Source organism: Ptychodera flava, chromosome 8 (genome assembly GCF_041260155.1).
Source record: "Ptychodera flava strain L36383 chromosome 8, AS_Pfla_20210202, whole genome shotgun sequence".
Taxonomy (NCBI): Eukaryota; Metazoa; Hemichordata; class Enteropneusta; family Ptychoderidae; genus Ptychodera; species Ptychodera flava.
In genome coordinates, this window is record NC_091935.1 from 24,182,587 (window position 1) to 24,196,574 (window position 13,988).

Sequence of the window (13,988 nt, forward strand, 5' to 3'; positions counted from 1 at the left end):
CATATTGTGTAACTCATTCAAACTGTTCAAATTTGCTAATGCGGTAATTTGCCAAGAAGGAATACCCTTTGACCTCGACGGAAATGTCCAATACATAAGGGAACAGGTTACCTGTCAGATCAGATAAAACGTGCAGCTGGCATAACTACACCGTACACGTTGTTGGTGTGGTCCTGACAAACTTGAAGGAAAATGCGGCCTCTCATGGTGTTCCTTGCCGCTGCAGTGGCAATTTGCTGCTTTCACAGTGTATCAGGAAGTCAAGTTGGCCATGTTTCCGAGGTAAGAAGTTTTTTTGTCGTGTTCATTAGCAGCACAGACTTACGTGGACAAAGGCTTAGAAGGTGAACACGAAAGACACGGAGAGAAAATAACAATGGTTCTCCTGATAAGACATGAAGTGATTGACTGTGCTTCCATGTTGACAAACACAAACACAGCTCAACATGCACCAACATACATCAGGTTGGACTTCATGCAAGATTTGTAATGAAATCTTACTTTGTGATGCCTTTTATACAGATAAAGCTAGCAGCTTGGCAGTGTTTATTTTTCAATTCTCTTCAGGGGTCAAAAACGAAATCATCTGTTGGCATTCAGCAAAGGGGTAACTTTTTCACACTTTTACAGTTATGTGCAGTCGTTCTTTTGTACACTGAGCGACTCTGTGCAAGTATTCCATGTTTTTTTTGATATCACGAAAAGTTGAAAAAGAGCAGCTTTGTCTCTATAACTACAAAAGGAATGAAACTACAAGTTTCTGTGGTAAATACAATAAGAAGTTCAACCACATTTAAGACTGCCACTATCATAATCTTTAGGAGTTTACGAAAAGCACATGTTGCAGTGTCGTATCAGCATGAGTGTCATTTTGTCACGTGTCAGATACGTGACGAAGTCGGGTGTCTGGTGTGGTATAAAATACACGAATGCTGATACAACACAAGGAATAACCAATTTACCGTATTCCAATTCCAATAATTTTACAAACGATAATAGAAACCAAAAAATTCGTGCTCAATTTCAGTTCCCCAGTGCGCATAAAGAAGAAGTCACCACAAAATTAAGCACGAGAATTCCTCTTTATATGAACGAACATAGTAATAAAAGATAAACAGGTCTCAAAAAAGTTGAAGGCTTAGAACTTGTTAAGGTGTGGTATGTCATTAAAATCTCTATTGGTCCACAATTTTTCTCTGCTTCAAAACACTCTCGATTTCGACTGCACTCGATCGTCACGGTGGTGCAGAGCAGAAAGTGCTAAGAGTTGCCATGTCAACACGTGTCGCGCGCACGGTCTCTGCCATTTAACGCCGGGCTCACTACCCATGTTGAGGTAAATAGTACTGTATGACTCTTAAATGTTTACAGGAATTTGGAAAAAAATGACAAGAACTTCATAATACATGCCGTTGCAATGCAAGATTACATACTACTACTGTATTTAGCCCCCAAAATATCCTTTATCCTAAGTCTGTCAAAAGTTTATGATGGCAACATCGCATCGATCGAAGATGGAGAGCGTCAGCCATTTTGCTTGTTGATTTTTTTCTTTCAATCTGCAAATGAACATGTAGATTACGAATACTCAAAAACTAATGATGTTTATTATTGTCCATGTCTCAACATTGGCGTAAAATATCATTGCTGATGTATTGTAAGTTAAACGTTACCGGGACAGAGCTATGTGGGTATTGGTATATGATAATCATCAATTTTTGAAATCGCTATATTTACCAATCAACGTTAATTATGTAAGCCAAGCCAACCAAATTCTTTTTAATTTGTTTCATGCTATGTCTGTATTACCACTTTCTCATTTGTAGTGACTATCGATACGAACTCATATTTCATATTTTAAAACATTGATTACTCAGACAGACCCCTGGCGCACAGACAACAGAGCTAACAGATTTTGAAAATACTTGAAACACTGAGTCTCAGTCACAGTCGTGATTTTTTTTTCAGTTTTTACTCACTGAGTGCTACATCGTTGGCATAATTTTACCATGATTTATGACATAAGGTAGAACACGCCCCGGGGACAGATATTCGGACTCTCAAACTTTTACAATTCTTTTCTGATCTACCACTTGTGGGTGTTCATTTTAAAGCTCTTGGTGTAAGAAAAATTTTTATCGGCTTAGTTTTTCGAAATTCGAATATCATATTTTTCTCAATAGAGTTAACATAGGGATGGCGGCCATTTTGAATTTTAAATCTTAGGTTATTTGTCCCTCTAGTACCAGAATTTGCACGGTGACCAACTCCCACCATACCATGGTGTTCTTCGCATGAGTTGTTTGCTTACCGAATTCGATCGATCATGCTTCACAGCAGAATCGCCAAACGCCAATTTTCACTATGACGACTTTTTTCCGCTCCGGATACTGAAATTACATTTAGCATAACCATCAAGCAGCCACCAAATCCGTACGTTGATGTTTCGGTATATTTGCTGGTTGCAATACGGGCACATTACTCAAATATGACCATATATCGACCAAACTCAAAGTGTAATAGTCCATAGGTGTCTACCAATGTGCTGTTGAGCTGATGAGCAATTCATTAGAAAATCATGCCCGCTGAAAAGCTAGCAGATAGAAAAAAAAGCAGTAAAATATCAACTGCAGCGTTTGAATGGGACGCAATGATAGCTGCGAATGCTGAAATAGCAGAACAGTACACTGTTGAATAATCCAAGTCTGTGCAAAATCAACCACTTTTCGCACAACTATTTTTATCTCATTTGATGTCAATGGACTTCTTCAGGTGGAATAATTTACGCCAGCTTTTGAAAATTGACAAACTATAGGAGGACTTTGGTGCGCAATTTCTTGCGAAACGCAATACAATATGCGATACATTAGTACAGTTCACTGTCTTTCATATCGGAATCGCCATGCGAGAGGTCGTCGGGATGGATGAACAGAGTTTAGGAAGCTCTCCGTTCTTCCATGTACCTGACATAATCGAAATCTTGGGTTTGTAATACAATACATAAGAGGAGTGGTTTCAATCATAATGATTTAAAGATAAAACAATGCAAACAATTATATGTTATGTTTATTTGTCACAGGAAAGAAATTCGGAAATGGGAAAAAATCCATTCCCTATAACTTAAGAAACAAAACTTGCGTCATCAAATATTACTCTACAATTGACCTACACTCGATTTGCTATAATGTATGCGGTTAACTACTTCATTTAGGACACGTATTTAAATAAATACTTTAGAATAGAATAACAATTCCACAGGTTTTGGAAATTGGCGTTCGAACAACCTTGGCAGCAAAGTAAGGGAGAATTTTTCACATATATACTTGAAAAGAATACTTTTTATGAATTCCCAATTCTGCGCGTGATAACCGGGCATCCTTAGGATAATTTGAGAGTTAGATATTCCCACGAACGATGTCTTTATTTTCCACGCATTGCTTTGTAATCTATGCTCTCATTGTCGCAGTCTCTCAGCGTTATCACCGTCATCGTCACTGATTTGTGATATTACACAACTCAGGTTATAAGGGTGAGTCACCTATCGGTCATTTTATCTGGAGTTGGGTCATTGAACTTAAATCGATTAGCACAACGACATACCAATCAACAGGTGATGCTACACTCCGCATGAAAAGTGTTCTTCGTATACAATCGCTTTGACAAAACAGCTTCAGGCAGAATAATCTTGTCCTCAGTCAGATATAATCGTTCAATAAAGTTGGTTCCAAATATGCCAAAAGTTAGCTGAGTTTGGGATGCAAATCGACTTCAAACTCAAGTAACAAAATGTCCCGGATAGTGCAACAGGTGACGACAATATACAATCGGCCATTACTGTCTCTATACAGACAGTTTTTCAATGCACACACGCCAAGTGTCATGTTAGCCTACATAACGACGATGGCAATATCAAGAAATAAACGTATTATTGACGATTATATCATACCAGTCTATTGATGGTGCAAATACAGCGATCTGGTTGGTCGAGACTCGAAAAGAACCGTGGTATATTGGCGATATACCACGGCTGGCATACGCTTGTGCTCTCAGCTTGAGCAAAAATCCGTTTATGACATTGCACGCCAGAATTTCAATATACTGATATCATATAAAAGCAATAAATCACACCCAGCGACGGTATACCACTCGATTTTGACCAGTTCACTTCATATTTGCACTCGCTATCGCTCGTGCATATATGTCGTGAACTGGTCAAATCTCGTGGTATACCATCGCCGCGTTTGATTTATTGCTTAAATATTATATGCCTCGATGTGAGTCCAGATCAGTGCATTGATTTGAATAGGAACATCCGAGGAGATAGCCTGCAGTGTGAACGATGTACGGACTGGTTTCCATAGTCACTGGACCAGGTCAGGTGAAGCCCACCGACGTCAAGGTCACAGACGCTTAACGCTAGATGTAAAATATCAATTCGCGAACTGCTATTTTGATTTTAGTGAAAATCTATTTGATAATGGTAAAATTTTTTGAGAAAGTCCCTTATGTAACTGAATATCATATAACGTTAATTGTGAAGAGGCATGTAATAAAAATATTATTGCCTGATTACATTGGTCTATGTTACCTCACAGCGAAGACAATTTGACCTCCTGGCGTCGGGTAAATTGTCTTCTGCTCTCGGACAAAGAGGCAGTGACATGGTGATAAATTGCTCTGTCTTCACAAGACATATAATTGCGATGTGACGGGCGTTACGTTCATGCGATTGTGGAACGACCATCGTGTCCGATGATGGAAACGTTGTATCTTTCACCTGGTAATGAAGGAGATCCAATTAACCCTTTTTTTTAAAACGCTATCTGCTCCTGAACCATCGCTCGAGCTCTTCTTCAGGGAAATTCAAATGCTGACAATGATAGGGGGAGGTCTTCCCAGTTTTAAGGTAGAATGCACCTCGGGGACAGATACTCAGATTCTCAAACTTTAATTATTCTCTTTTAATCTACCACTAAGAAGGGGCTCATTTTAAAGCTGTTGGAGAAAGGTAACTGTTACCCTCTCAGTTTTACGAAAATCGATGGCGGCCATATTGAAATTCAGATATCGGTAAAGTTTAGGTTATTTATTTCTCCAGTACCAAACTTTGCACAGTGACCCGGTGATTCGGAGAGAGAAAAGCTGAAATTTTTATCGAGGAAAGTTTGAGTAAAAGTATATCTTTCACTTTCGAGGCACATACTACCTTAACAGAAATGCATTGTGGGATTGTAATAAGGCTAAACAGCGCGACAGCTTTTTGAGTATTTTTAATAATGTTATCAACTTGAAAGGCTCAATATTAGGCATTTTCTGTTTTTTTACAGAAATTTTTCGTAGTAGTTTCATGTGAAAAATATTTCCGGTAGAGCTACATCTGCCGTCATAGCGTTTGTTTCGACCAATTATATCATCTAAACATCCAATGACACAGACTTCTGATCTTCAACTGTTCAGGCGAAATATCACTCATATACTGCAATCAGGTTTAGCTCCCACTGTGTTGTACCCCAATCCCCGCGGCGATCACCCCTGTCTGTCCGTTTGTCTGTCCGTAAACTCTATTTCTCAAAGACTACTAGATTTCAAATGAAGTTTGACGTGCGGGTTTAGTTACCAAGTAAAATATCTGTAAAGAATTAGTTGGCCAGGACTTGCTATCGAAAGTTCAAAACAACTTTGTAAAATAATTATTCGTCTCTTAGAATTATTAATCTGTCTTTCTTTCTAAAATCTATGGCATCTTCAGTTCATACCAGGATGTGTTCAAGGTAATATGCACCTCGAAGGTGAAAGACTTAAACTTTTGCTGAAACTTTCCTCGGTGAAACTTTCAACCATTCTCTTACCAAAGCAAGAATAAAAAATCAGGGGTCACCGTGCAAACTTTGGTACTAGAGAGACAAATAACTTGCGATTTCTCGATATTTGAAATCCAAAATGGCCGCCATCCCTGTGTTAACTCTATGGGAAAAAATGAAATTTTCGATTTTCGAAAAACTAAGACGGTGAAAACTTTTCTTTCGCCAAGAGCTTCAAAATGAGCCCCAACAAGTGGTAGGTCAGAAGAAAATTGATAAAATTTGACGGCCCGAATTTCTGTCCCCGAGGCGCGTTCTACCTTAATAGGGTGTAGATAAAATCAAACACGAACGTGGTCAGAGAGGGTAGAGTTGACTCTCAAGGGTCTCCTAGACATAGAGATGGCTTTATTAAAATTTGAGAGCTTCTAACAATCATTGCCTGAGTTGAAAGGAAACTTACTTTCGACACATAGACGAGAATGGACGGTTGTTTCTTCTCTCTTTTAGACTTACCGTAACACAAGACCGGCAAAACTGTCCAGGAAGGATTTGACCGTATACAACTTCAAACGTATGCTGCGGTTGCGAGGTTCGTGAAAAGCTCAGACTGTTACACTTATACGTCGACAGAATGAGTGACAGTTTCCTAAACCTATGGTTGTCATCGCTCATCTTAAAAACTGAGACGTACAATAAAAGAGAAGAAGAGTTCTATTGTACTGTACTTAATATGCTTGGTGTGTGAAATTGAAAAGACAATTGTAATTTTGAGTTCTGATATACTCTGGACTTGTCTATTGTACGGCTGCTCACTATACTTTCTCTGTCTCTCTCGAACTCTCTATCCCTGTCTTTCGCTATTTGGTTCAAGTAAAAATGTTGTTTTTGAGACATGAACAATCTTGAACGATGTGCAGTGTAAGCAGGAGCCTCACCTTAATTTTCTGATATTCAAAAGGATGCGATAACAAGGGTGTTGTGATCATTTCCATGTTCAGGTAACGGGGCGTTCCTCGATGCCTCGGGATGCGCATCTTGGTACCCTGACTTCCCCTACCGCTGTGCTGACGGCAAGACTTGTATTCCCGCAAGTAAAATATGCGATGGCCGTGCTCTCTGCAGGGATGGTAGCGATGAAGATGACTGTCCTGGCGACGTTGGAGACGACGATGAAGCTATTGATAACGGTTAGTAGATTTAACTCCTTTTGTGTATAAGAAGCTGATTTTCAACAGGGGTGTCTTCATTATAACTTATCGTGAAAAAATGGTTATTAAAGCGAAGCCAAGGTGTGGGTTTTGTTTCACCAATATACTGTGTTTCTTTCGCAGCGTCTGCAATTTATTAGATAACGCACGTTATTGCTTTTGCATTTTATCTTGTTTCTGATAAAGTAAGTGGATTTGTCAGTTGTACTGTGAAAGTTTTGTGTGTTTTCACTGTGCTTGCAACGTCAAAGTGATCTACACTATAAGTCGGGTTTACAGGATTCGTGTTCCACGATGACATTTTCGTTCTTTTAATAATTGACGATGATACGAAATGAAATACAATAAATTGTCGTTTGGTCGTCGCCCTGATCATTATCATCATGATCATCATGATCATCATGGTCATGATGATGATGATGATGATGATGATGATGATGATGATGATCATGATCATCATCATTATCGTTGTCGTCGTCGTCATCCAGTGACGTGTGTGAGCGAATCGATGTTTTGTCTTCGACTTGCAGGCTCTGCTGTTTACGATTCAATCGGGTGTGCTGCCTGGTTTCCGGATCACCCTTACAGATGTAGAGATGGTACTTTGTGCATTCGTGAGGAGAACTTATGTGACGGAGACAAGCTATGTGCCGACGGAAGTGACGAAATGGGTTGCGGAACTGACGACAACGGGGAAGATGATACTGTCGAGGAAGGTGATACGGCGACGAGGGCCAAAAAGTTTTTGTCATCACAGAAATATCGTCCTTAAACTTTAACATTCAGCCATATGTTGCATAGCCATGAAGCTATGATCGCTATTCGGTTCTCCTAAATATTTGCATTCAAAAATAGTGAAATTGCGCTGTACCTAAGAACGCTGAATTGATGCTCAAGTACTACGTCATTTTATAACTTATTTACTCTTTTCTGTCCGTAAAATTCAGTTTCTTTTCCTTATTATGCCGAAATGCTTAGTATGTTCGACTTCTCAATGTAGACTTGTGTGTTTATGTCCAATAGTATCACTTAGGGTAGTATGCGCCTCGAAAGTGAAATACTTAAACTTTTGCTCAAAGAATCTTTCAACCATTCATTTTTCAAAATCAAGAATACAAATCGGCGGTCACCGTGCAAATTTTGATACTAGAGAAACAAATAATCCAAGATTTACTGATATTTATAATTAAAAATGGCCGCCACCCTGTGTTAACTCTACGGAGAAAACTAAAAATTTCGACTTTCGAAAAACTAAGCAGAAGAAAAGTTTTCTTACACCAAGCACTTTAAAATAAACGCCAACAAGCGGTAGATAAGAAAAGAATAAAGTTTGAGAGGCCGAATATCTGTCCCCGAGGCGCGTTCTACCTTAAGAACAAAAATTATGAAAAGATATCAATAGTTACCGTTTCTATCCATATATGTCATGATCGCTCCCAAGTCATGATTTTTCTCTACCAGCGACTCGCACACCATCCATGCCCGAATTGCTTAATATTAAATTAACCTGGTATTGCTTTCTGCAGAAAAAGCGAAATATGACGCAGAAGGTTGCGCCATCTGGTTTGCTGACAGTCCCTACATTTGCGTCGACGGGTCTCTCTGTCTTGGCGAAGGCCAGCTTTGTGATGGCTTTGTCCATTGCGGGGACTTCAGCGATGAAGTCGAGTGCGGTAAGTACAGAAAGCAGTTATTCTAGCCATCCCATTCATTTCAGACTGTTCCAGTGGAGAGGTCTAAAGCAGCGTGCTATTTTTCATCTTTTCCCGTCTTTTCTGACTGTAAATTTCGAAGAAATATTTTGTTCTCACTGTTTGTGGATTCATTAGCAGAGTGTATACTAGCCGGAATAACTTGGTCAGAGTTCATGCTTTCATCTCCAGGAGACGTAGGGAGAACTTAGGGGGACTTAGAAAATCGGGCATATCGGAGACGAGGGATAAAATGTTGATGTTACAAAGAGGACTTAAAAACGTGATGACTTTGAACTCGATGCTATATCAACAAAACTTTCTTTTCAGTTAAATAAATGAATAGCGAAGCGGTCACCGTGTTTCCTGCAAATACTCTTGAAGGGTCACTGTTTTTCGTCTTTTCAATGAAACATTGCCTCTGTATTTTTGCCTAGTCTCTAACGTTATGACAGCTATGACGACTCCAAATTTACTATGAATGAGCAAGGGGTATTACAATTGTGGATTGTCAGTGGGGAATACGAAGAAGGACAACCTGTAACTTTCTAATCTTCAAGCCTTAGGGTTGTTTTGAAGGCAGATGATCATAGGTCACTTTGTGTCTTAAAGCCACAATAGCTGCAAAGTTTATGCGTTATTTTAATATTATTTTCAAACCAAAGCTGCTTCGTGTAAATGAGCTAACTGAAGGACAAGTATCAAAGTATCACTGCTCACTGTTTTGGACGATACCTACACGTTTTAAGTAATAAACGGGTGCCGCACTTATTAAATGGCGCCCCACGGAAAAGTACAAAAAATGCGGTCACATTTCCTGCAAATTACACATCATGGTGATAAAAGAAACAAGTATGATGCCATTCACTTGAAAAGACAAAACACTATGGCCGACATTTTGTTTTGTAATCTTTATTTTCTCTGTCATATGATTAGTTTCTGAAAGAGGGTGGAAATCTAAAATGATGTTAAAACATTTGAATTTACATGCCACTGTCCACACTTACGACAATATTATACACTTTTTCAGTCTTTAATGGGTCTTATTCTGAGGATATTTTGAGATCGGTTTATTACACATTCGTAGTTATTTGGACTTTAAGAAGAATATGGAACGAAAACAGAGAAATAGAAAGTGACATCGGGCTGGTGAAAACAGCTGACATGTATATCATTTTCCCAGGTTTTGGAGAGACCGACGCCAACGGATGCACTATGCCGAATCAGCGTGGAAACAACGGTCTCGCCGGGATTTACGACCAGTTGCTCGAAGCTCACAACTACTTTCGTTGTCTCCATGGGGTCCCGCCACTGACCGATGGGAACCCGCAGCTGACGAAAGCGGCTCAAGAAGTTGCCAATGAGAACGCTATGCAGGGAAGGCTCAAGCACAGCTCTTATCACTATGGGGAAAATCTCGCTGTGTCAAGATTGTCATCGCTTGATAGCGCTTCAGGTGTGTGTATCCCGTCAAGATACTGCAGTGTTTTATTAACATGCTGACGTTGATACAGTAAAGCCCCCTTACAATATCTGTAACATTTGGTGTTTATTATTTGGACTCCATAAAGCAGAATATAATAGAAATAACGGACGACGCGGTAACCATTAATGTTTATTTATGGGCAAGGGCGAAACGAAAGCCAAAAACTAACGGGCGAGGCTTGCCGAGCCCGTTAATTTGGCTTTCCTCTCCATTTTATTTGCTCCATTTTATTTTGTGGTTGATTATGACCTTTGTAAAAATCACAATTTTCGTTTAAGCTTCAAAGTTACTATGTTTATGATATTATTCATATTCACGGGCATGTAAATAGACCATTACTATGTATTTGTGGGCAGTCACGTGGTTCAGTTGGACCAATTAAAATGCGATGGACAGGGGATGGTAATATAATTTCGCTGTTACTCTCTAAGAGTAGATCAGAATACCAAGTACTGGCCGACAAATCAAGACGAATTGGGTTCAATTTTTCATTATTTTGACGAATGAGCTCTTGCCTTGAATAGATATCGATTGTCAGCAACAACACTTCACCTCACACATTATACAGAAAGTGTTGACACTTGAACTCTGGGCGTCATGACTTGATTTGATGATTAGAACAAAGGCTAACCAGGTGTTTCAGTATATATTGCAGTTGTCTGTGAATTTAAACTTTTGCCACATGTTTGCAAATTTGTAACTTGCTAATGTAAAAATGCTAAACGGCTGTCATTGATATCTCACCACATTTCTTCTATGTACACAGCAGATGTCATCAACATTTATGAAGTCAATCAAGATATATCCCTGATTAGAAAAGTTCCTTGAACATGCAAATCAGTAATAAGATCTTTTAAAAAATCAAAACCGACCGTTGTTAATATTATATTATAGTATCAATATACATAACAATTTTTGTCAACTTTAGTCAAGTCAATCGAGATATCCATCCCTAATTAGGAAACTTCATTAGAGACGCAAATAAGTCATTAGCTAAAATAAAAATGCTACATGACTTCAATAATGTTATAACTTAGTATCTGTAATGTTTATTGCAAGTTTTCTCAACTTTGGTCATATCGTCAATCCGGATATATAACCCTAATTAGGAAAGTTCATAGTATATGCAAATTGGAAAATTGATTAAAGTAAAAATGCTTATATGACTTTCAATAATATTGATTCATACTATCTTCCATGTACATAGCAAGTTTTGTCAACTTTGGTCCAGTCAATGAAGATGTATAACCCTAATTAGGAAAGTTCATTACATGCGCAAATTAGAAATTGGCTGAAGTGAAAATCATGCTTAATGACTTTCAGTACTGTTAAATCATAGCATCTTCAAAATATATACCAACTTTGATTAAGGTGGGGCTGCATGTTGCCAACACAGTTTTTTTCAAAGCAATATCTCTCATCAAAGATGACAAGGAAACCCCCTCACACTATATATTTTCAAAGAGCAGAGACTCTAAGTTTAGTATGGTAGCAGCTGTCATGTTTGTGAATATATGAGCTACTATCGTACAGATGTCCTTCTGTCCGTCTATCGGCACGATATTGGAGAATATTCATCGGACGGGAATCAAAAATGTTGTAAAGATTCTTTTTTTTAAGAAATGGCAAGAACTATTGATTGTTTGTTGTTGTGGCGTGCATCTTGAATGCTAATTTTGTACATTCAATTATACTCACAGAAGTCACATTCTTTTTCACATTCACTGCATCAGATCTGACAAAACATGATACAAACATTGATCAAGTTTTACGTCCATGAATCGCTCACTGTGCTCACTTAACGATCTCTTTTTAATCATGGATAAGATGATAAAGCTTGCCATGTTTTGATGACAAAGATTTGACATCAGTGTAGGACTTACAGGAGTTTAATGTCAGCTAATCGCTTATTTGCAAATTTTGACCATATTTTCGATTAGACGTACACATCGATGATGACCATGTACACAGAAATTTATGCAATGTTTCAGGGAAGGCTACACCATATTTTGAGAGTTGTGTGATGGTGATTAGAACAAGACGTGGGCAAAAATGGAAGTCAAATTATTGGAAAGTACACTCATATCGTGTAGTGAAACAGAATTTGAGCATTTCAAGTTAACATCTGGTTTTATCATTTCTGCTCCTACTACAACCGCAGATTCACTTTCCATTTATTATAAGCGTCTTAAAATTTTCCTAAATTGTTTTAAGAACGGCAAGAGGTAAACTCTTTCCCTGTTCCACATTAGTGATTGGGGAACGTGACACATGAATATTTTTGGTGGTAAGAATTACGACATTCAGATTCTAAATAGTGCGTTAAAGTTTAGCTTTAATATCCATAAGATAACAAACATCTATGATCATGTTTTCACAGGGTATGGTTTTGTAAAGATGTGGCATGACGAAATCCAGTCATATAATTTCAAGAACCCCGAGTTTACTTCAGCTGTCGGTAAGTAACAACATTGGCAAGACTTTCTTTTCGACTGAACCCAGTTGTCTCTGGCTATGCTCTACAGTAATCTCGTTAAGATATAGACTTATTACAATAATTTTCAGGGATATTTTTTAAAGCTTACCACCAAACGTTTATGTCTTTTTCATTTTATACACAGGGCACTTTACTCAGGTTATATGGACTGAGACTATAAATCTAGGTTGTGGCGTTGCCCAGATGGACGGAAAAGTCTACGTGGCTTGTGAATACGATCCACGAGGCAACTATGCCAAGAAGCTCGAAGCCGACGTACCGCCGCCCCTGTGAAAACAGGCAAAATATCGATGGATAGAGTTGAGATGCACAAATATAATCGACATTCAAAAAGGATACACAATCAGAGAAAACCATGAAGATTAGAGGACAATTTTCCGACAGGGACAGCCAACCGACCGTTTTTGAGAAGTTATCACTAGAGGTGTTTTATATGGAAAAAAACATGATACTTTGACATATTTTTGGACAAGATTTAAAATTTATCGGGAAGTGTTGCGGCTGTTTTTGTGACTATTGGCAAACTGTATAATGTCCGTCCCCTGCCATCCGCTGGCGTGTTCACCGGGATGCATCCTCTTCACCTGTTAAAACAAGGTTCTCGCAATCGCTCACTCATAACTTACAAAAACTCCTCACCACCAAATGTCTTTGCTCTCCTCGGTAACTAACACCTGAAAACAATCGACCCATGTGACATGTCCACACGTTAGGTTGCTTCAAACTGCTGCAGCGTGAAAGACTGAAGTTTACACTCCCATCTGTTAGCGACTGATACGAGTCAACTACAAAAGACCGCTTGTGAAATTGTCGTTTTCATCGAAAGCTTTGTCGGTTGTCCCTGATCAAATTTCATTCAAACATTAATTGACGTCACAATCTTATTTTAGTGGAATGAAGCTGTTGGCAATCACAGGCATGACATTGACAGAGAAAAAACAAACAAACGGAAAAAGAGACTAAACGATTCAAACTGTAATTCGAAAAGAAGTACACAAAGGTTTTAACACTAAAACGTACAGATAAGCTTTATACATAACAGCTATATATCTATAACAGTCATTTCAAGATATCAGATCAATAAAAACATCAGATTATTCGTCGCACATTGACTCAAATACATTAACCTTTGTCTTTCCTCAATTAGCGGTAAAATTATCTCAGACTTCGTTACGTCTATCAGAAGACGGACGCATTTAAATTCATTTGGCATTTTGTTCAGTTGCTGCTTTTTCACACTGCACAGTCAAATATGCTCTGATATGACGAACTTCATAGATTAAGAGGTTTTAACCCAGAGTA

General features: G+C 38.5%; 1 protein-coding gene across 1 annotated transcript; it reads left to right on the forward strand.

Moving 5' to 3' along the window:
* The first annotated feature begins 18 nt into the window (after positions 1-18).
* LOC139138840 (uncharacterized) lies at positions 19-13,602 on the forward strand. Its single transcript, XM_070707392.1, has 8 exons — positions 19-282; positions 6,312-6,393; positions 6,803-6,991; positions 7,543-7,728; positions 8,539-8,685; positions 9,887-10,159; positions 12,570-12,647; positions 12,811-13,602. The coding sequence occupies exons 1-8, from the start codon at positions 193-195 to the stop codon at positions 12,957-12,959; spliced, it is 1,194 nt and encodes a 397-aa protein (XP_070563493.1). The 5' UTR covers positions 19-192; the 3' UTR covers positions 12,960-13,602.
* Positions 13,603-13,988: the final 386 nt, after the last annotated feature.

Coding starts and splice junctions, on each gene's coding strand:
- LOC139138840 (XM_070707392.1), top strand. CDS start 193: ATGCGGCCTCTCATGGTGTTCCTTGCCGCTGCAGTGGCAATTTGCTGC. Junction 283..6,311: donor AAGTTGGCCATGTTTCCGAG/GTAAGAAGTTTT, acceptor TCTCTCTTTTAG/ACTTACCGTAACACAAGACC. Junction 7,729..8,538: donor AGATGATACTGTCGAGGAAG/GTGATACGGCGA, acceptor TGCTTTCTGCAG/AAAAAGCGAAATATGACGCA.